The sequence below is a fragment of the Chamaea fasciata genome, unplaced genomic scaffold, assembly GCF_029207755.1.
Source record: "Chamaea fasciata isolate MVZ Bird 193981 ecotype frontalis unplaced genomic scaffold, bChaFas1.0.hap1 SCAF_5, whole genome shotgun sequence".
NCBI classification, from domain to species: Eukaryota; Metazoa; Chordata; class Aves; order Passeriformes; family Sylviidae; genus Chamaea; species Chamaea fasciata.
Window position 1 is genome coordinate 22194887 of NW_027094090.1, and position 21374 is coordinate 22216260.

The window sequence follows — 21374 nt, forward strand, 5'->3', positions numbered from 1 at the left end:
CTAGATATGATTAAATGGCTTGGGCAACTGCTTTATTTAGATTGGGCCTTTGTTTGCACTTGGAACACCAAACATGTTTTTCCTGTTTTTGAGCATACTTTGTCTTTTCTGTTCTAAAATAAGTTGAATACGACTGCACCAAAATAATATTTGCTGTTCTTTCACAAACTTTAGATTATCAATATTCCACCTGGAGGAGCGTTACTGGATTCTGTTACTCCCATGGATTTTTTCCCAGGATTAAACCTTGAAGGTTTTCCTAACAGAGACAGTACAAAATATGCTGAGCCATATGGTATTCAGACAGCTCGCACTTTACTGAGGGGCACCTTAAGATACAAAGTAAGTTGGTGTTATTACTAGTAATTATTGTTTTCCTCAAGACATTAATGTTGTAATTTCAAGAAAACTGTGTGTTTAAAACTCAGCCTTTTATATGCCTGCACTTGGTATTTTATTTTATTCCCTATTGTCCCAGCTGAAAGACAACTAAAAGCAGTTACCTCGTTTTTTTAATGTAGCTTTGCCTGCTGTATTTAACAGGTATTTGCTGCAAAATGGAAAAGCAGTTTTATTTGTTTTAGACAGTTGGTCAGTTGTCTTGCATAGTCTGTGTTTCCTCTTTTAATTCTGACTCTGTTGTCTTGCATAGTCTGTGTTTCCTCTTTTTATTCTGACTCTGTATCTGGTGTCCAATCAATAGAAGATTTAAGAAATTAAATAATTCTGTTTGCTTATATTCCCATGAAAAACATAATGTAAAAATATTACAGAAAATTATGATTTTCTATCAGTCTGAGAAAGTTTTTCATTAAGTAACTAGAAATCTTAAACTTGAGAGGCTTTATAATTTTGGTCAGCTAAGTAAAATGTTGAGAGGTAAATGTGTTTTCCTTCTAACTGATCAAGTCTTTTCCTTTCCTTTGTTAGATGTCCAAAGCACAATCAAAACAAAATATTTTTTCTTTCAAATTTCCTTTTTTAAAATTTTTTCAGTCAATACACATTAAGAAGGAATAAACCTAAAACCATATTGAAGGTTTGAAAAAGTCTCTATGGACATTGTGTTATTATGTCTGTTAAGGTTTATGCAAGGGTTTAAATAATTGTTATTTGTCCATAGCCTGAGGAAGGTGTATGTCCTTTTTTGTCTTAATAATCCTCTGTTGCAATACAGAAGGATTTTTTGAGGGAGGGAGGCTTGCTTAGATAAAGGCGTGGAAGAAGATGGAAGGGCCAGTATGGGGGGAAAAGGATTATAAATTTTAATAGCTCTCTTTTGGTCAGTCTAGATACAATCTCTTTTTCAGAAGGTAAACGTATGTGGGAGGCATCTATCTCAACATGAAATCATACTAATATGACAGTATCTATTCTTCCATTTGGTGCCTGGTAAAACTTTCTTCTTTTGTATGTGCTAGCACTAGGAACTGCAAAAATGTCAGGGTGACAAGCCAAGTGGTTGTCAGTGTGCCTCAAGAATTGTCGTTCTGTGCTTAGTGCTGTTTTCTTAACCCTCACAGCAGAGCCAGCTATGGGCTGGGGTGATGTTGTTAGGGTTGAGGGGAAGGGTCTGCCATACCTCTGCCTGCATGATACTGACATACCAGCACAGAGTGCTGAGCAGGACAGAAGTTAGTGCACATGCTGCTGTGCTGCAGAGCAGAAACCAATCTGTTCACTGAGCAGGCAGTCATCTCCAAAGAGTGCCCTTTAGAGATTAAGTTTAGATAGCTAATGGAGTCAGTTTAAAAAGAGGTGTCACACAGAAGAACCTCACTGCAAGGCGGTCTGAGCTGATAACCTAGTGCTTGTGGAAGTGACTCCTAATTTAATTAGTCTTCTTTCAGGGTGCTTTATTTCCTCCATTCTGCTTAATGTTTCTCGTCACTTGCATGTAAGTGCTCTCAGGTACCCAGCAGCTCTGTGGGAATGTTAATGGGATACAAACAAAAGTAAGCAGAAATCAGTTGAGACTTCTTTTATTGTGCAGGGTGATGCAACCTTTGCAGTTAGTTTTAAATCTTTCTACCGCTTTGTCTGTCTGATGTTCCTGAAGATGAGAAATAAGCACACAGGATTCTTGTCTTTAAAAGCAGCCTTTGTGATGTCCACACAATCCCAGTGGTGTGAAACTGGGTGAGCAGAGTTCTGTGTTGTGCTCTGTGTATTCAGTAGTTTGTTTATGGGCCAGCTGGCTGATAAAACCCCGTAGTGATGGGCTGAGATTTCAGCTAGTGCTGACCAGCTGAGCCCTTTTATCTCAGCAACCAATGGTACTTGCCATCGAAGTATTGATGACAGAATAAGCCATTAAAAAAAGATATTGGAAAATGGGGAAAGAGTGGAGAGGCGCTGGGGAAGGCATTACTCTGTGGCAGTAATCTCACTGGCATCAGGTTATTGTGGCTGTCTTCCCAAAATAATACTTAACTGCCACGGTTATTTCTATTACTACATTCAAACCAAGGAGAAATACCTCAGTTTCAAGTGATTAATATATTTAATGGTGTTATTCTTTTATTTCAGGGATACTCCAGAACTATGGGGGGCTTTGTGAAACTAGGATTAATTAACCCAGATCCTAATCCTTTGCTAAGCTCAACTACGCCATCTCTAACCTGGGTGAGTTACTCTGCTTCCTCTGCCTCCTTTCCTCTGTTTTATTGATGCTTTTTGTATTGCTACACTTGGGTGTACGTAGCAATGAGGATCTTGTATTGCATCCTGATCTTTGATTTTTTTTCATGGAAAGTAGGAAGACTTTCTTCAGCTGTAATGGAATAAGGTGCTGGAACAGGTTCCCTGATAGATTCTGGAGTGTCTGATATTGGAGGCTTTCAGCTTCTCGGCTAGACAAAGACATGGTCATATTTTTATGAATTGTCTTCTGTTTTTTGTGAGTCACAGTCTAGTCCTCAGTGCTCTGAATCTGCCGTGTCCATATTGTTGCTGGCTCATGATCTTCAGTGTAAAAGTAATTTTTAGGGCATCAAGAAGATTGTGCATAAAGGAGTATATTATAATTTTTTTTCTATTGAAATTCTGTACAAACTTCTTTTTAGTCTTCTGTTATGCTGCTTTTCTGTCTTGATTTTGGGTGCCTTACTTCATCTTTATCTCAGCCAAGATGTGACTCTGATGTGCTGCTGCTACATTTGACAGTCAACATTTTTGTTGTCTCTGTGGACAAACAGGGTATTTCATGTTTCAGTATGGGGTGAAGAGAGCTGAAGAATGTCTTGAGTGTTCTCAGAATCAAGAAAGCAGAAGGTGAAGAGGCCACAGTCTTGCTTGTCTCTGACTAACATATAGGATTGGGAAGACGAGCACACTCCAGGAGTTTTTGGGTGGTCATATGGGAATTACCTTTTTTAATTTTTTTTTTTTTTTAATATTGAGATTATTTTTGTCTACTTTCAGGTTTAGGGTTGAAATTTTTAAGTTTTCTTTGTAAAAATGGCTGGAATTTCCAGTTCTTCTAGCCTTAATGAATAAATATATAGTGTTATGTAATCTGTAAAAATAGCTGTAAACTCATTCTCACTGCTAACAATGTTTTAGCGATGTTTTTACAGCTTGGTACCTTCTCTTTATCTACTCTGCCTGGGAAGTAGAAGAGATGGGCTGACCTGAGGTTGTAGGGTCTGCAGTTTTTGCTTATTTCGTATCTTGCTCATAGTTCTTTTTATTATCCACCTTGCTGTGAATGAAGCAAGCAATATTTAGCATCTAGGTGACACAAAATGACCTTCAGATATGCACAAGTATCATGAGAAGTCTCTTTGGTAATACTCACAGGATTAAAATTCTCAAACTTTCTTACTGTCCAAGTACACATAAGCTGTCTTCTCAGAAGTTCTGGATTTTAACTGATCTTAGTGGAGTAGTTGGTTCTCAAAACCTTGATTGAGGTGGAGTGGCAACAGATGTCAGGCCTTCATGACCCTTTTTTGTTTTCAAATAGAAAGAGCTCATGTGCAAACTGGTGGGAATTAAGTCAACTGCTGAGCATCATGTTCTAAAAGAGGCTGTATTTAGCAAACTGGAGAAGGACAAAAGTCAGCTGGAAGCAGTGGAATGGTAATGTTCCAATGATTTTGAAAGTTTAAAAATAAAAAAAGAATTGTTTGCAATTCTAACCATTTTGGTTCATGCTGAGACTGTTAAACTGGTATGATGAACAACTGGAAATTAAAAAACTGAGAGGAAACTGCTGATAGGCAATGGTGTAAGACTTCCTCATTTCTTCTGCCAGGTTGGGTTTATTGGGAGATGAACTGGTTCCAGAAGCAGATTCCATTGTAGGGGCTCTTGCAAAGCACATGGAGATGAAGCTGCCCTTTGGTATGTGAGAAATTCTTTTTCGTGGGTTTGAATGGAACGAGGCAATATGTTTTATAAGCCTTAATTAAATTAGTTTGCTCACCTTCATTAATAAACCTTCATGATAGGTTTTTTAATGTATTGTGATGATCCCTACTTCCCCAGTTTATGCTTTTCTTTCCCTGTTACACTTTTAGTTTGATCTTAGTATTCTGTGCTCCTTAACAGTCCTTGCCTTCAGTCACTTCCCTGATATACATGCTGTGTATGTGTAGTGGCTGGCTCTTCAGGAACCTCATCTTGATGTGACTGAAATACAAGTAATGAATAGTTTGTATGCTTTTCTCTTAGGCACTGGAGAGAGAGATATGATTGTTATGAGAAGTGAAATAGGTCTCAGGCATCCTTCTGGCCATCTAGAAGACAAATTTATTGATCTGGTTGTCTATGGGGATAACAAAGGATATTCTGCAATGGCTAAAACAGTAGGATATCCCGCAGCTATTGCTGCTAAAATGGTTCTAGATGGTAAGTGGCTATTCCAACTTCAGTAACAAGTATTTCAGTCCTCTGCATCTTCTTGCCTGTAGAAAGTAAATATGTGGTGTTTCTTAAGTATATTTATCTGTATTTTTTTTAAATTTGTCAGACTCTTCCTGTGTTCTTTACAAGAATTTTTTAATGTGCATGTTTGGATGTTCGGATGTTCAGTGACAACTCTTAATTTACTGCTTAATCTACAAAGATTTTTAAGTAATTTAATAATAAATGTTACACTAGTGTAGAGAAAACCTTTCGCATGATAAATTATAATTGATTATGCCACAGGGCTGAATGACTCAGCAGTTCCCTGCACCTTGATCTGGCTGTGTCCAGTGCAGCAACCCCCACCTTGCCCAAAAAAACCCCACTGTGCAGCTACCAAAGCCTTTTCAAATAAACCTGGTAGAGCACTAAGACTGTTTTACTGCCTTTATTTCAGGTGAAATATCTGCCAAAGGCATGGTCATCCCTTTGACAAAGAATGTTTATGGGCCAATACTTGAACGTGTTCGGGCAGAAGGCATTTTGTACAGTACTCGCAGCGTCATCAAACAGTAACTGAAAGCAGTGGATTTAATCAGGTTTTGGCTCTTTTTGATTCCCCCACCTTCGCTTTTAGAATCTCAGTTTGGACCAGCTAAGGGCAGCACCTGCCATTTCATACGCAAATGTTGCCTTCCATAAAACCTGCCACCAGGCTTGATGTAGAAACCAGTGATACTCATAGATTGTGGTATTTTCCTCTTAAAATTGTTAAGCTTTTCATGTACATGTTTCAGCATCAATTAGATCTTTCCTTATGTCTTTTCTGAAATATCTCAGAAGGGGCTTTTTTGTTGTTATGAGAGTATATCTTCCAAGTCTATAGGATTTTTATTGCGACAAATTTAAGCTGAAAGAAAAATCTATTAGTGGATTATTTTGTGGAAAAGTCTGAGTAATGAAGTCCATTGATGAAGTTTGATTGTTCATGTAGTAAAAATAATTTTTCAGAAAAATGGAGATGAACATGATACTTAAATTTTAAGTCTGGTTGTCCCTTTCACTTTAGCAGTGTTCATGAATGTTTCACAATAACAACATGCAAAAAATAGTTTAGAAATTCTGCACTACTAGCAAATAAGATCCTGTTAAATCTTGAAAATATTCAGTTCTTAAATATTTGAAACCTAGATCTTAATATTTTTAATCACTTTATAATGAATGTAAAATTAAATTAATTGGAGGAGGGAGGAAATTTAAAGCAAGCTTCCCCCCATCCCCTTTCTTGTTAAGGAGTGGAAGCTGGTTGCAATATATTGAAATACCTGCTGTTACATGTTGCCTTGTGCTGTGGAGAGAGCACATTAACATTTAGCTCTGCAGCTAGGAAGGGCAATCTGAAATACAACACAGTTACTGTGCCTTAGAAGATGCTCAGAATGACATGTTTACTCTTCCCACTTACACTGCGTGCCTCATCCAGGTTAAGTACTGTTACAAAGGGAATGCATTGTGTAGTATATGCAGCTTTGAAATGCACTAGGTTTAGAGGTTTAAATTGATACTTTTTGAGTTAGCTTCTGTCCTTCTGCTTTCACCGTTTTGAAGGGTTCACTTGGGAACCCATGCCTACTACTCAGTACAGTGTCACTTTAGACTGACCGAGTTTGCCAGTGTACCAGCTCATTTGCTGCTGAGTGCTGTGCTGTCAGATGTGTCAGCCCTGCTATAGCTGCAGTTTAGCCACATCAGTCCAGAAATGAACTTTAGCCCAAGTTCAGCTTCTCTGTAACGTAGCACTAATTGCCTCTTTTCATTTCAGGGCTGCTTCTCTGGCTTTTGCTTAGGGATTTCTACACCACCTTGCAAGTCTAAGCATGGCTTAGACTTTACCAGTCAGGTCTGTGAGGTGTAATGCTGTGGGCAGGCTGTATTTGCACTGGTACCTGTGCACCTGCCTAGAGCTTCCCTTTTCTAAAGTTGAATACTGATGCAGGAAGCTGTCTGCTTTCAGCTTTGCTCACAAACGCACTTTGCTGATAAACGCACAGCTTTTTCCTTCCTAAGAGCCAGTGCTGTAGTCACAGTTCCAAGAGACTGGAATTCCAGGTGTTGTTCTGCATGGTAGGAAAAGCAGACATAAGAATAATTCAAGTTTTGATCTCTAGGTTTTGCTACTCAGGATTTGGATTTTCTTTGTGCAGATGCAATGAAGTAGCAACTGCTAGAGAGTTAGGTGAAAGGAGCCAAAGGGAGAAGGGAGAACGGAGGGCAGACTGCTACCGTGAAAGGGAAGGACTTTTTATACTGAACCAATGCTTTTGTAATGTAATGTCAAATTTGGATTCTGTTATAGTTCTGGTTGTTACAGTTCCAGTTGTTTTGTTTCCCACTGACCTTACAGGCTGTTGGTCTGTTGTCTGGCTGGTAGATGCAGCTGGGGTAGGGATGGAGCCTGCAATGAATGTTCTGCTCTCTGCTGTCTCCTCCTTCTCCAGGTAGATTAATGGCCTACAACTAAGGGTTAAAGTTATACTTGTATCTGCTGGTCCCTTCCAGTCCAGCGCTTGGTGAGACCAGGATTTTACTTGAGAATTCTCTGTTCCCTCCCTTAGCCCACAAATACACAACCACAGAGTTGTTCCTCTGTATATATGCATGTCCCGTACTTGCTTTTCTGCCTTGGAAATGCAGTGTGGGATGAAAATCAGATTTTTTTACAAGTATCTAATATTTTTGGAGCACTAAAGAATCAACACTGCAGGGTTTTCATTAAGAAACACTGCTACTATTTTTGAAATATTTTATATTGGAATATATTTCTAATTCCCAGTGCAATGCTGCATTTTGTTTTCTATATTTAGACTTAAATGAATTTATTGCTTATCTTTTTGTATGAAGATCACATTTCTCAGTTCTCTTTGCATATTACTGGAAAGATAATTGTATCTTATACATGAGATTGCTTGAAAAATAAATGTGAAATCCTCTGTTTTGTTGTCATGTCATCTTTACAGTCTAATAACAAGATGTACCTGAATGGCATTTTGTTTTTCACACAGATGGTTATATTGAAAGTATGCCTACACATGGACTTTTCTGTGTGCATAAAATACCTCTGCATAGTTCTTCCTGGACTCACAGAAGCAGATTCTCCAAGGATTGTTTAAACATACCCATCTATATATTTATATACATATGAATGTATAGGTATATCTGTATCTAGATAATTTTCAGCTCTAATCTAAAGAGATTTTTTTTTCAGCACGTTTTGTCCTTGGGCACAAGGACAACTAGTGAAGTTGTAAACTACAGAACAGTGGATGTATGATATCTCTCTGTGCCCCAGGAAGGCATGGAACCTTGGTGTCTAGTGGCCTGTCTCAGCTTGAGGACCTTGCACAGGTGAATACATGGCTTCTATCACTGCCTATGCTGAAAGGCTCTTAAACTCTTTGTTCACATCAAGCTTCAAGGCACAGATTGTTTCACTGTGTCTCTCTCATTTTTTCACTTTGGAATTCATGCTATTGCCAGATCTTCATGACATGGAAGATCACAGTTTCTTTCTGAGATGAAGGTGCTTGAGCCCCATTACACTCAGACTGGCTTCTTTGCCTCTGTGTTTCACCCTCTCTCGGCCCCAGATATTCCTACAGGTGAGAATTATGTCCCTTGGAGAGACTGGAGTACAAAAGTGACACTCCCAGAAAAAGGTGTTAGCTTACAGCAAAATAGCTGTTTATGGGAGGGAAAAAAATGGGCTCTAGTGATTGTGATTAGGCTGGAAAATGAAGATGATGGGGAGAAAATAGAAATTTAGCTGTGGGCGTCTAGCAGAATTTATCAAGGCAAATCAGACCATCTCAAATATATTCCTACTAAACTACTGTGTACAGGTTGTGACTTTCCAGAAACAAAGAAATTGATTCCAGAAGCCATTAAAATTCCATTCCATAAAGGCCTGGGGTTTTTTTCCTCACTTGTTTTGGCTTCAAAAAGAAGGAATGCAATTTGAAATGGAGGGGAGTCAGACGTGATGTGGCCAAATACTGTGAGAGACACTCCTTTTCCTTCTTGTCCCTTTGAAATACTAATCCACCAAAACACAACCCTGTGAGAAGTGGATGGTCAGACATGGGCCTTGCTGGCAGGGAAGTAGTGAAAACTAAGACTGAAACCTATGATACCTCAGGTCTAGGGTAGCAGTGGGGCCTTTGTGTCTGTTTTTAACCCCAAAAAGACACTATTGCTCCTCTCCTCTCCAGCTGAGATTTGTTTATGCTTCAAAATGAGAGAGAAAGGAGTTCAAGTTTGCTAAATTCATTTTGAAGTAAGCATTTACCACAGAGAATTTCAACCTGTCTGAAATTACTCACATTGTCCTAGGACATAGCAAAGAACTGTAAAGCCGGGTAAAACACTGTGATAAAACATTGCTAACAAGTTTTGTCAACTGATTTTTGATGTCCAATGATTTTTTGAAGTATTTAGCTGATTTGTTGTTGTACTGATAGTGATGAGTCTTTAGGACTTCTGTTCACCACTTATTGCTCATTCTTGTAAATCTTTTCCAGAGGTATTAAATCTCCACATCACAATCACTAAAAAGTTGGTGATAGTAAATTACTTGTTTTATTCTTTTTTCTTTTTAAACTCTCAACTTTTTTTGATTTCTTAGGAGGAAGATCACTAACCAAGTTTTCCTTGTCACACATGACTTACAGCTTTGTAAAGAAAAAAGCTTTAACCTGATGTTGTTTATTAATAATCTTACTTTTTGCCAGAGATACATAACATCTTCTCCACACTTGACCCAGTTTGAAAAGGCAGGCTATGTCTTTGGAGTCTGTAGCTTGGATTATAAGAAAAAAATTAATTAGAATATGGCTTTTGTCTGAGAGAGGAACTGACACGCATTTATTAAAATCTGTAATCCATCACAGTTGAAGATTATAGAAGATTTTTATGATTCTTATTTTTTTTCTAGATCAAAACCAATATGTGTGAGTAAAGAGATTATCTTAAGCAGTTATGTTTTAAATAACTTGTCAGCATGCTAAGATGAATGTGATTACAAACATCTCTGGAAGAAACTTTGAATGACAGCTGATTCCTTGGATTACAATTTTAAAACGTCTGCAAAATATTTAGGTTGAAAGGAACAGTTATATCAAGATGGGATTTTAGAAAGGAGGATTCCTTTTTTGCTTTTGGTCCATAGATGCTTGAAAAAACATAATAGAATTAATTGGCCTAAAAATTACTTTGTATATACAACTATATGAAACTGTAAATACATTAGCAGAAGATAACTTCCTGCTTGTTATTTGATATGTGAGGAAACAATCCAGTGTTCCAGAAGAAAAGGCTGAAGAAGTAGCTCATGAGATGCTAACGTGGTGAAGTGCAGAAGTATGGTATCTGCTAATAAGGTTATGGAATATGGTTTGCAATTGGCTATAAAATCGCAATTAACCTTTCTGGTATGTATACCCCTAGGGATTAGAATATCAAAATTTTTTTCTATAATTTTTTGAGTAAGAAGGGGGAAGTACATAATATTGCTGTCCTTGTTAGCCTAGATGTGCAAATGGAGTCTGTCAGCAAATCTGAGTGCTTTAGAGGAAGTAGTATGTAGTCCTCAGGTCACCTGAAAAAGAAAATAATCCCTTTCTCAAAGCGCAACCATTGTATGCACCAAATGTGTGCCTGAACACTGGGAAAAACGTGTATGTGTAATTCTTACAAAAATGTGTGTCATTTGGGGCAATGCACCTGTTATGTACATTTTAACTCCTGTCAACCCCCAAACTCTGCAATTTAAAATAGTTCTAGATTCTATTTGTCAAAAGTATTTAACTCCACTAGGGATACATTGCATGTTTGCTTGCACTTAGGAGTCGTGTTCTTCCTGCACTTCAGAATTACCAAATATGCAACCATGGCAAGGACCACAGGATTTAAAAAAAAAAAAAAAAGTGTAAAACCTGAATAAAGGTGTATTAGCTCAGAAAAGTAGGTTCCTTCTGACATACTTAATTAACTAGTTATAGCTTTGAACTAAAGAGATAAATACTTGTATCTGCAGGCAGGTGGCTGGCACCCCTGGCCCAAGGCTGAGTTACCTGCACAGATCGTGAGAAACTTGCTGGATAGAGCAAGAATGAGGAATTAGGAAGTGTGCCATAAAGTTTGGTGGTGCTACACAGGCAGTTCATGGGAAGTTATGTGAGGGAAGGCCAAGCTCTGGTGCAGACCTTCTGGAAAGAAAAACTCATGAGGTAACAAATTTCAGGGAACTTGATAACACCATTGTGAGTGAGATGGTCTAAGTGGCAGCATCTGAGGTTTCACACTTGGGTATGGGGTAACAAAGCTAAGACCCATTAAAGTAACTAGGTAAGAAATTTTTTTATCTGAAAAGAGGTAGACAAGACTAGAGAAACGGAGGCACTAAGGAGAACAAAGAAGTAATAAGCACAGGAACAAGGAGAGAAGAAGGGTAGAAGGTGCTTGCATGTGTATGTGCTGACTGCTGGCCAGTACCTTCACCCATTCATGCCCTGTGCCTGACTATGGCCCTCTGTCCTGCCTCCTTCTTAAATCCTAGTCCTATTCTCTGTGTCGTGAATCCTATTTCTACCGTCCTGTGTGTGTGTGTATGCACATGGGTCTCCCTGTGTGGAACACGTGCACTGCATGTTCCCTGGCTGGACCTGCACAGGGCCATTGGGCTGACAGGGGAATCATCCTGCACGCAGCTCTGGTGGATGGGGAAAGGGAAACCTCCAGGGTCCCGAGTCAAAAGGACTTAATCACTCCATAACATCTGGGACTGCACTGCTGTGGCTATAAAGAGAAGTGGTTAAAGATAATTCAAGCACACTACAGTCTCATAAACCCCTCTATGTTATATGATCTAGATGACCTTCAGTGGTCCCTTCCACCCTTACACCATCCCTGTGATTTGGTGAGACATTGTTTTGTCTATATGATTATTTTTCTTGTAATAAAAGAGGGTAAGAGCATGAAAATATCTGCCTCACTGCTAGCTATTTTGACATTCTGTGCCAGTCTGTCTCCTTGTCTAGGACCTTCACACTCATTTCCTGTATTAATAGTATGAGGATTCTTTAAAGATTCTGCTGTTTAGATTCCTCTAAATCTAAATTTATTCTGGCTTTGTTGCAGCTCCGAGTAGCCTCAATCACACAGTGCTGAGGGGTCTAGCTCTATCTGCTGACACAATGAGCTCCCTTGCACATGCCTACTCTAGGAATCAGTCAACCAAAATCTCCAAGCTCACATCAGGCCAGTCTTTCCCCATGCTTAGTTTTCATCTCAGATGGGGTCCATTATTTTCTGTGCATTCTACTCCAGAACAATTTTTTTTCTCTCAATATTTCTACATAGCAACTCTATATACAGTATAAGTGAGAAAATAGCTGGTCTTGCTGCCCACGCTAGTTTTAAACAAACATTTTACTCTGCTCCAGGCTCTTCCAGCCCCTCGGTTGTGCAACCTTCAGCACAATCAGTATCTTTTCTCACCAGTTCTGATGGTCACAGAAAATGACTGAGGCCAGTTTGTAACGTTTTGCTTTTGTTCTTGCAGAGACTGCTTGCTTTATTGCTTCCCAGAGGTTGATTGTTGCTTGCCGAAGGAGGCAGCAAAGAGCTCAGCAGCTGAATGAATGATCTGTAGCCAAGCCAGCACAGAGGTGTCTTGGGGGGGGGGGGGCAGCTAAGGCAATTGGGACACCTGGGACAGCCCATTAACACGTGGGGTGACTGGGGGATGTGGGAGGAGACGCTAAAAAAGGAGTGAATGTAGACACTAGGTATGGTAGGAGCAGAGATTAAAAACATTAAAGTTTTCTATAAATGTCTCCTGAACTCATGGATTCCATAGGAAGAGCACCTGTCTGCAGATTAGCCTTAAGTCCTTGTTTTTGCAAGTAAAACTCTCCTGCATGACAGTGCAGACCATTTACGTGGAAGACTATTATGCACAGTCTGAAATATTTATATTTATTTTTGCAATACCAGGGTAAAAACAGTTTAACAATGCCAAGTACAGTGTTAGTCTCATAAAAAGTTTTCATTTCAAAACAAATAATTTCTAGTTCCCACAAAAAGTTAAAATCACATGCAGCTATATGAAGGTAAATTGCTTAAGATGCACAGTTATATATCAGAAGACTTTGTTAAAGTAAAAACATACTGACTACATCATTTTAACAAGGCAATTACACAGAACTAGAAAACTGACTCTGTAGTAAAATATAAAAATCTACAATTATAAATATAAATTTGGTCCATGGATCACTACAGAAGTAGCAGTATTTACAGTAAGTATCAGAATACTACTCTAAATGTCTAATTGAAGTCTTAAAATGTTGAATGTTATGTAGAACAGTATTTTATTTACATTCTACTATATTAAAAGTTGCATTTCTAGCAAATGTAAATTGTTATAAATACAGCGAATAACCCAAATACTAAACCCATGACATGTTTGTAATTGAGGGTTCCCTAACATCTATAAATATGGTAATTTTAAGTTAAAAGTAAAGCCAGATAAATCAAAAAAACTAATACTGAAAAAACATACCACAATCCAATTATTAGAAACACTGTAAAAGTCAATCAAGTTAGTCCAGATGTAACAATGTATTACAAGAAATCTTTCAAGAAAAGGCACACATTGTTAATGATAAAAATTCCACAGTAAAGTCGTATATAACAGAAATGACTTGGTATGAGCAACGGTTGGGGTCTGATTATATATATACTGACTGGACAGATCTTCCCCACCCAAAGTATAAAACTGAAAATAATAATGGTAAACTCCAGGTGTGATTGGTGTGATGCAGTGATGTGTATGTTTGATTTGATGTGCTAATTAAACTAAGGATTCTAAACTTTCAGCTGCATTTCCATCAGGTAAAGCTGAGCCATTACTGTCCATAGATGCTGAAGGGTTTTCTTCTTGTCTTGTGCTGACAAGGCTGAGAATAGCTTTGTACAGAAACTGGTACTGTTCCTGGAGAAGAAAAGAGGATACACTCAGGATGTTGGCAGACATAGTTATCCTGTGACACTGTTGCTCAAAATTAATTAATGGCTGATGTGTCAGTACTGTGCTCTGGAGTTTACTGTGTTACTTAGCAGCTTTACAATTTCTAATAATAGCTAGTACTAATGGCTCCCCCTGTACACAATGTAAAGCACAACATTAGAGAACGCAGTAAAGGTAGGGGAGAAAGCTGTATTTTAAAAGAAACATTGTATGCTGAATCTGATTCTTGTTAAAGTCAATTGTAAATTTGGGGACAGGATTAGAGTTACTGTTTGTCTGTTGGCTTTTTTCTCTTTTTTTTTGTTGTCTGAATTCTTTCCAGGAAGATTTCTTTTTCAACAGCACCTCGGAAGACAGTTTTGATTAGTTCATGCAGAAACTAAGATGCAAACAGTTCACTAATGTTGCCCTAAGATCTAATGCACACTAATAATGTCACACATAGGGGAAAAAAAGTGCAGATTTGCTTATTACTTACAACGTCTGTAAAGATTCCAGGCCTCATCAGATTTATCATCTTTGCTACGTGGTAAACATCCACTGAATTCTCATTTTCAAGTTGATGCATCAGAGTTGTTAATGCACAGAAAGTGCCTGCTGTCACCCCTCCATGCCTTCGTAAAGTAAAACAAAACAAAACTCTAGAAAATGGGTCAGGTTTTACATCTGGAGAAAATACAAATTCTGGGGCAAAGTGCTAAGATGAATTTCTGTCATGTGCTATTTACAATATCTGAAACAGGTCTGCCCAGCATTGGTTTAAAAAAAACTTTCACAGCACCTGGCTGCAACTTCTTAGAGTTATTTCTCTACAACCCTCTACAAACTAAATGCTGTAGGCTTTGAGTCCTTCTCTGTTACAACATTTTATCTTTTGCCAATATTGAACAGCTGGAGAAGGGTATGGTGCCTCATCTAAACAGTTAATTCTTTCAGTAAAAGCCAATGAAGTCTTAACTGACTTTCCCTCTAGTGACCTACCTGATTACCATCTAGAGTATCAAAATGATAAAACTGAAAAGAAGTATGATAAAATAAAAATGTTTCTCTTGTTGATGCAGCTCAGAAACATCACCACTAGCAAGTGCAGACTTTGTGCCTTGTTTCAGCAGCTTTTACTCAATGAAAGGATGGTTCTACAGAAAAACATGAAAACAAACAGAAAAGTACAGTTCTTACTCATCATGTACAATCATGGGCCCATCACGGTTCGAAGCTTCCTCTTTGATGATGCTGATCAGTTCAAAAGTTTTACTAATGGGACTATCAGGATTTGGCCATTTTGGACACTGAAAATGCCTCACTTCAAGTACATAGTCATCCTAAACGATTAAAAAAAAAAAAACAAAGAAAAAACCCCATAAATCAATTTTGTAAAAGACTGATTTTCTTTAATCTTTTACTTCACCTTATTCCAGCTCCAGCCTCCAGATGCAGAACCCCACTGCTGAGGAGGCTGGACTATCCTATTCCCCATGTCATCATATTACCTTACAAGCATTACTCCCTCCATGAATGTTTCTTGGGCATGGATTTTTTTATCAGTCATTTACCTTCAAAAATGTAACAAAATATGGGAGTTACCTTTAAAAAATCAAGTCCTGAGTTATATGTTTATGACAGTGTTACCTGTGTAGCTTCTAAAATGAAGTCTTGGATTATGAGCTTCTCCTCGTTAGACAGACACTTGTGTTCTTCAGCAATCATAGTGACTTTGAAACTCTCACAGTTTATAGGCTCATCTTTGTTTGGCCAGTACACAAATTCATCTTCAGCCTCCAGGAAAAAACCCCAAAAACGGAGTCATAAAAGTAAGTAATGTTAAGCTCTTAAAATACAAAATCCAACATAATAAATAATGTGTCACATATATAATCAATCCAGCCATCTAGATTTAAATTGAAAAATCACATTTTGAGTGAGATAACAGTGGAAAAGTGATGGTTTTCAAACATCTCTGTAGTGATCCTGACCAGAAGATCATTGTACTCTGTGGACCTACATAACCATAAACCTGCAGTGCTGCATCATGCCACATATCCAGCCTGGCCTTCAGGCTGTGCTGGGCATGGCCCATGGTCATATGATAAATTTAGCCGGTGTGTTTTAATGTATGTCTTAGGATTATCTGAAAGTGCAGAAATAAGTTCTCGTGGGAGCATCCTTTCTTTCTGACAGAAGAAATGAAGAGAGGTTTTTTTTTTTTTTTTGTTTGTTTGTTTTTTTTTTTTAAGAAAATCCTATAATAGTTTGAATAACCAAAATGGTCATATGGATGGGGAATCCTCCTTGTCATGTGTCCTGTCTGCCTGTTGTGTGTATTTCAGGGACATCGGGGTGGATTGCAGTAGTGGTGATGCAGGGCTCAGAGAAGCCACGGCTGTGTGCTGGGTAGGTATCACTGCTGCCTGCTCAGGCTGGCAGGGCTCCAGTGCCCTTCCTGCACACCCTCCTGCAGGAGCTGCTGCCTCATGCCCTGTGTGCCCACCCTGCTGGCAGTGCTCCTGGCCACTCGTGCTCCCCACAGGCTTCTTTTATATGTGAGGAATGCTTGGACACTGGTGCTCCTGGCCCTGCCCAGGTCCCACCAGATGCTATCGTGCGAGAAACAACCTCCAACTTCTGCTCTTACCTCATAATGGCTAAAAAGCCATATTACAACCAAGAAGTCGTGGAACAAAAACTAACCTTGCAGAATGGTAACTTCTGCTGTTTGCCTCCTTTTATAAATCAGTACAGGACTGATTTAACACATTGTCATTTCAATCACAATCTGCCTAGGCAAGGATTTCTCAATTTCTGCTAGATGACTTGGGGATTTTACACTCAGCTTGGTATTATTATTTTTAACTGTTTTTTGCAGAATCCAAGATATTTTCTTATATCCTGCATATTTCAAAATGGTAATACTAATAAAATTTATACATAAACTCATTACAATCAGCCACAGAACTCACCATATTCTGGCTATCAGGAAGCATGACTATTATCTGTGCATTATGGTCCCATATCATTCTCCAGAAATCCTTGATAGTGTGTAGTAAGGGATGCTGAGTAATAATGAATTCATTACTTTGATAATAACCCTGCAAAAAAAAATTGAGAGATTCACAATTGCTGCCCAAGGATTAATGCTTAAAGGAGGCTTCAAGTAGACAGAGTAAGAACCTAGAAAATACAATGCACACTTGTTCCTTTTTTGGCTTTCTGCAAATATTAGAAAAATACAAAACTTCCACTGAAATATTTTCCATGTTAAAAGAACAGATTCAATTACATTGAAACAATTTTTTAAGACTTAAAAAAATGATATTAAAAAAGGACAAAAGAGATTAGAGGAGATTCAAACAGCCAACTCAGAATAAAAATATATTATCCATAATTCCAGAGGAGCGGACTACCTGACCAAACAAAAGAATACTTGAAAGATCTGCAAAAATCCCAAGCAGTTTCTTTAATTTTACAGATATCTCAGATCAATCCCTTATCATGAAAGAGAGTTCCAATGCAGTAATGCACCTGAAAGATCATGAACACATACCACTGCACAGAGCTTTCCCATCTCTTTCCTGAATGTCCAGGAGGCATTTACTCCCTCCTCTCAGCTATTGAAAGGGAAAAGAGTTGAAGAAAACCCAGAGAGCAAAAAGATAATGGAAAGCTGATGAACTATGGTATCTTATGCTATGCCAGTTGCAAAAGTACTGTAAAATGAGCACGTAGGATGACAAACCACAATACAGCCATTAAAACCAAATTTGTTAGTTAACACATTTAGACATTTAGTTCATCACAAAGGATCTCTCCATGAAGCGTTAAGTTTTACCAGTTTTTAAAACTAAGATGTGGTTTCTGTTTCTACAGATTGTTAAACTGTAATGCACTTAACCAAACTTAAAACCAGTAATAATGGTAATAGTACTTCCTGGGGGAAGTAATTCTTTCAGGCAGAGTGAATAATGGAAGAAAGGAGCTTTCAAAATCAGGATTGTGCCAGCCTAAATCAGCCAAATGGCAGCCTTGAAAACAGCTGTTCACTGTTTTTCACCAATTTATTAACTGACTTACCATAATATAGGAAGCATTGATATAGTCTGTGCCTTCACCAGATAGTGATGAGATACCCACTCTGGATCTTTCCACTGTAAAAGAAGTTAAGAATTCATAAGTATGTTGCAATGACTCTTATAATATTATAGCAATTATCTCACATCTCACAGTAATGAGTATTATCATACTGGCCTCCATCAATTGGGATAAAGTGCTACCCAGCCATGTATTTCGTTTTTTATGTGTAATTCTTAATTCACTTCTTCACTATAAGTACCATACAGAACATTTCTCCAAACCAATGCAGATGTCTTCAGTTCTTGTTGAGGATTTGAATAAGCTTACCAGGAATGATAGATGAGGTTCGGTTCTTTTCTCTGTTACACTGTTTGAGTGCAGTTGAATAATCACACTGCTGTGTGTTACACTGGCTCAGTAACTGAAACAATAAAGTTAAAAAAAAGTCACGTAACTGTAGAAAAGCCACTCCTTCATAAGCTGCATTAAGCAAAAGGGTGCGTATATTGCAGGTTTGCTGTCTCAACTTTAGTTATCTAGTTATCTGTCTACACTACTTAACAAGTCACCAGAATATTTTTTCTTCACTGTTCTTAGCTGTTCAAATTATTTTTGAACCCTAGATCAATAACCATATCTTTGCAGGTGAGGTCTGTCATCTAGCCAGTGCTGTACACTGAGGGGATAGATCAATATAGCTCATGAAGTATCTGCCAGAATGGTGTCTTTCCAGACTGCAGTTTTACCTTTGAGATCTTCCTGCAAAGGAATGTAGTTAAACTTTCCAAAATCTACTCACTGTCCTATTTCTCATGATCTTTTTTTGTGGATTTTTTGGGTGGATTCCTTGTTAAAAAGTATGCAAATAATTCTGTCTCAGCTAATTGCATTCATTTGATAAATTTAATCTTAATTTAGGCTCAGCAGTTAAATTTTAGGTAGAGAGAGCTGATGAAAGTTGTGTTGAAATATCTACTTTTAAGTCATTCAAGTTTACAAATCTAAAGATTTTCACACTACTATCTCAGAGAGCTCACCTTGAATTGTTTCTCCAGTCTGGTCTTTCCTGTTGGTCCAGGTATCAAGAGACCATTAACATAGGCATGAATGTGAGTCTCAAGGACTTCTGTTTCTTTACTGAGTATCGCTTCGACCAGTGCATCATGAATGAAGATGTACTGCTCCTAGAAAAACACAGCCAAACATCTGAGCTCTCATGATTTCCAGATTCCCCTGGAATTCCAGATTCCTCTGGGTAAGCTGCCACTTCTGATGTGGTCAGTATTTTTTCACAGGGGCTTTCTCAAACGTGATCCTCTATAGCAAAGGCTGTCTTTCTGCAGTGAGAGTACACACTTACTAGCACACCTGTCAATTAACACTTGCAATACACACACACACATATATATGTACGATAGAATACCAAATCCTCACTGCCTGTGATATCTCACATTAACAGAATAGAGTTAAAAATGCAAGCACAGCCTTGAGTCAAATTTTCAAGCCAGTCCTACCCCTAGGTCCTACTGCTATCCTCTATTTTCTCTCTCACATCCTTTGGAACAAGTGCCCTAGCTGTTGATTAACTTTTTTTTTCCTATTGAAAGGCACTGGGGAATCTCACCACCTGTGCTTGAAACCTGAAATAGACTTTCAAATGCCCTGCTGTTGCCCTTATTGTTTTCTCTTGCTCTTTCAATATTCTATATATAATCTTCAGTTTAAAGCATCTATATATAATTTTCTGTCTGAAATAGCTTTTTTTCCCATATTTTATTGCCTAATATAAACTGTTTGAAGAGGTTCAGGGGAAAATCTGAATGCCTGACAATGGTGCTTCCTCAAAAAGCTCCGTGACAAAATTACAAATCCTGCCAAGAAAGCACTACTGTGGAAAGCATGATTTATACAGGCTTCCTTCAGAGTCCTCCTTAATAAACAGACAAGAGCCCACAGAAAGGCAATTTCTAGTGCACTGCTCTAAGCATACCTAGAAGGATGTCTCTATAAAACCAAGGGAAGCAAAAGGGAAAATCCAGTCAGGTGACTGGTGTCTGTCTGTATGGTGATGCCAGAAAGAGGATTGCATTATCTCTCCTCCCGAAAACAGAAATAATCTCATGATATTTTATTCTTACCTCAGTCTGCACCAAGTAGTTCCTTTGGGTACGTATGTGTTTTAAGAATCCAAATATGTTGACTGTCCCTTCATGCTGAATTTGCTGCAGCATGCTGTCTAACACTATGTATGTGCCTGTCCTTCCAACACCAGCACTATAAAACAAAAAAATAGTCTTGAGCCTGAAGTAAAACAAATGGAAAGAACTGTTCCATCCACATAGCTTTTTCAACAAACTGCTGCATAGGGAAGATTTCCCTCTGCAAATTAATTTATGATATACTTTGCTAAAGGTTCAAAGTTGATAGTAATCTTTTTCTTTGTGCAAGAATAGACCTAAAGATCATTTTCTCAAATGATTTTTAAACTATTGTCTATAATAGAACTAAAGGATTTCCTGCAGGTACCCAATTTCCAGGCTTCTGATATTCCTTAGGATTCTCTGCCAGGTATATCTAGAAAAGGTGGTAAATATCAACATTTGGACACAGTTAATGTGTTCAAATTTATCTATGTTTAAACCCCACTTTAAAGCAAACATTGCATTATGCAACCCACTACAATATAGGGGATTTCAAAGATAAACCCCAGGAAATGGCAGAACTGTTGAAAATAGATCTGTAAAAGAAAAAAAACTTAATGCTCTTTAAACAAAGTTAAGATGGCAAGCAATTGTTGAAAATCATTTTATAAATAGAAAATGGAGAAGAAAGGGTTAATCAACTCATTCCTGTTATGAATTCTGAACACTGTAGTATAAAACCAGCTGTATCATATAATCTAAAAGCTTTTTCTTTTATAAAATATCTGGGTAAGAAGTACAAAGCTGAGGTCAGATTTTGTTATCTAGTCATGTATGGGAAACAGTCAGTTGTAATTCCCCTCTAAGATATGAAGGAACATTATGTTTACTGTACATGTAACTTGGGAGCAGCACCATGCTGGATCTGCATAGCCCCCTGTGGGCAGATCCAGCTCAGTCCATACATGCTAATTCAGTCATCTCACTTCTGCCACAGAGGGGGCACTGAGGACAGGTAGTGTGAGTTCAGGCTGCTGTAACAAACTGTCTAAATAAGTATGATATGAAACACTAAGGTCCAGGTTGTTAATACCCTGTTAGACACAAAGAAGTACAAAGATTACCAGACACCATCTGTACTTGTTATGAAAGACAAAACATGAAAAGTGCCAAATAAAAATAGCTAAAAAAAAGTTTGATGAATCTCATCATTTGTGTCTTCCATATAG

The 21374-nt window shown here is 38.1% G+C and overlaps 2 protein-coding genes across 8 annotated transcripts in view; one reads left to right on the plus strand and one right to left on the minus strand.

Annotated features, from left to right (window-relative positions):
- Positions 1–7841, plus strand: part of AASS (aminoadipate-semialdehyde synthase) — a 28485-nt gene extending 20644 nt beyond the window's left edge. For both annotated transcript variants that reach the window (XM_066183011.1, XM_066183010.1), the window contains 6 exons: positions 175–342; positions 2530–2625; positions 3968–4083; positions 4259–4347; positions 4678–4854; positions 5309–7841. In XM_066183011.1, coding sequence (XP_066039108.1) covers positions 175–342; positions 2530–2625; positions 3968–4083; positions 4259–4347; positions 4678–4854; positions 5309–5427 — 765 coding nt within the window. In that variant the 3' untranslated portion in view covers positions 5428–7841. The remainder of the gene's footprint in view (positions 1–174; positions 343–2529; positions 2626–3967; positions 4084–4258; positions 4348–4677; positions 4855–5308) is intronic.
- Positions 7842–12869: 5028 nt separating this feature from the next.
- Positions 12870–21374, minus strand: part of PTPRZ1 (protein tyrosine phosphatase receptor type Z1) — a 132166-nt gene continuing 123661 nt past the window's right edge. For all 6 annotated transcript variants that reach the window (XM_066183017.1, XM_066183015.1, XM_066183016.1 and 3 more), the window contains 9 exons: positions 20143–20278; positions 19042–19188; positions 18332–18425; positions 18005–18078; positions 16894–17022; positions 15566–15712; positions 15116–15258; positions 14415–14550; positions 12870–13900 (listed from right to left, as the gene is read on the minus strand). In XM_066183017.1, the coding sequence (XP_066039114.1) occupies positions 13760–13900; positions 14415–14550; positions 15116–15258; positions 15566–15712; positions 16894–17022; positions 18005–18078; positions 18332–18425; positions 19042–19188; positions 20143–20278 (1147 nt within the window). In that variant the 3' untranslated portion in view covers positions 12870–13759. The remainder of the gene's footprint in view (positions 13901–14414; positions 14551–15115; positions 15259–15565; positions 15713–16893; positions 17023–18004; positions 18079–18331; positions 18426–19041; positions 19189–20142; positions 20279–21374) is intronic.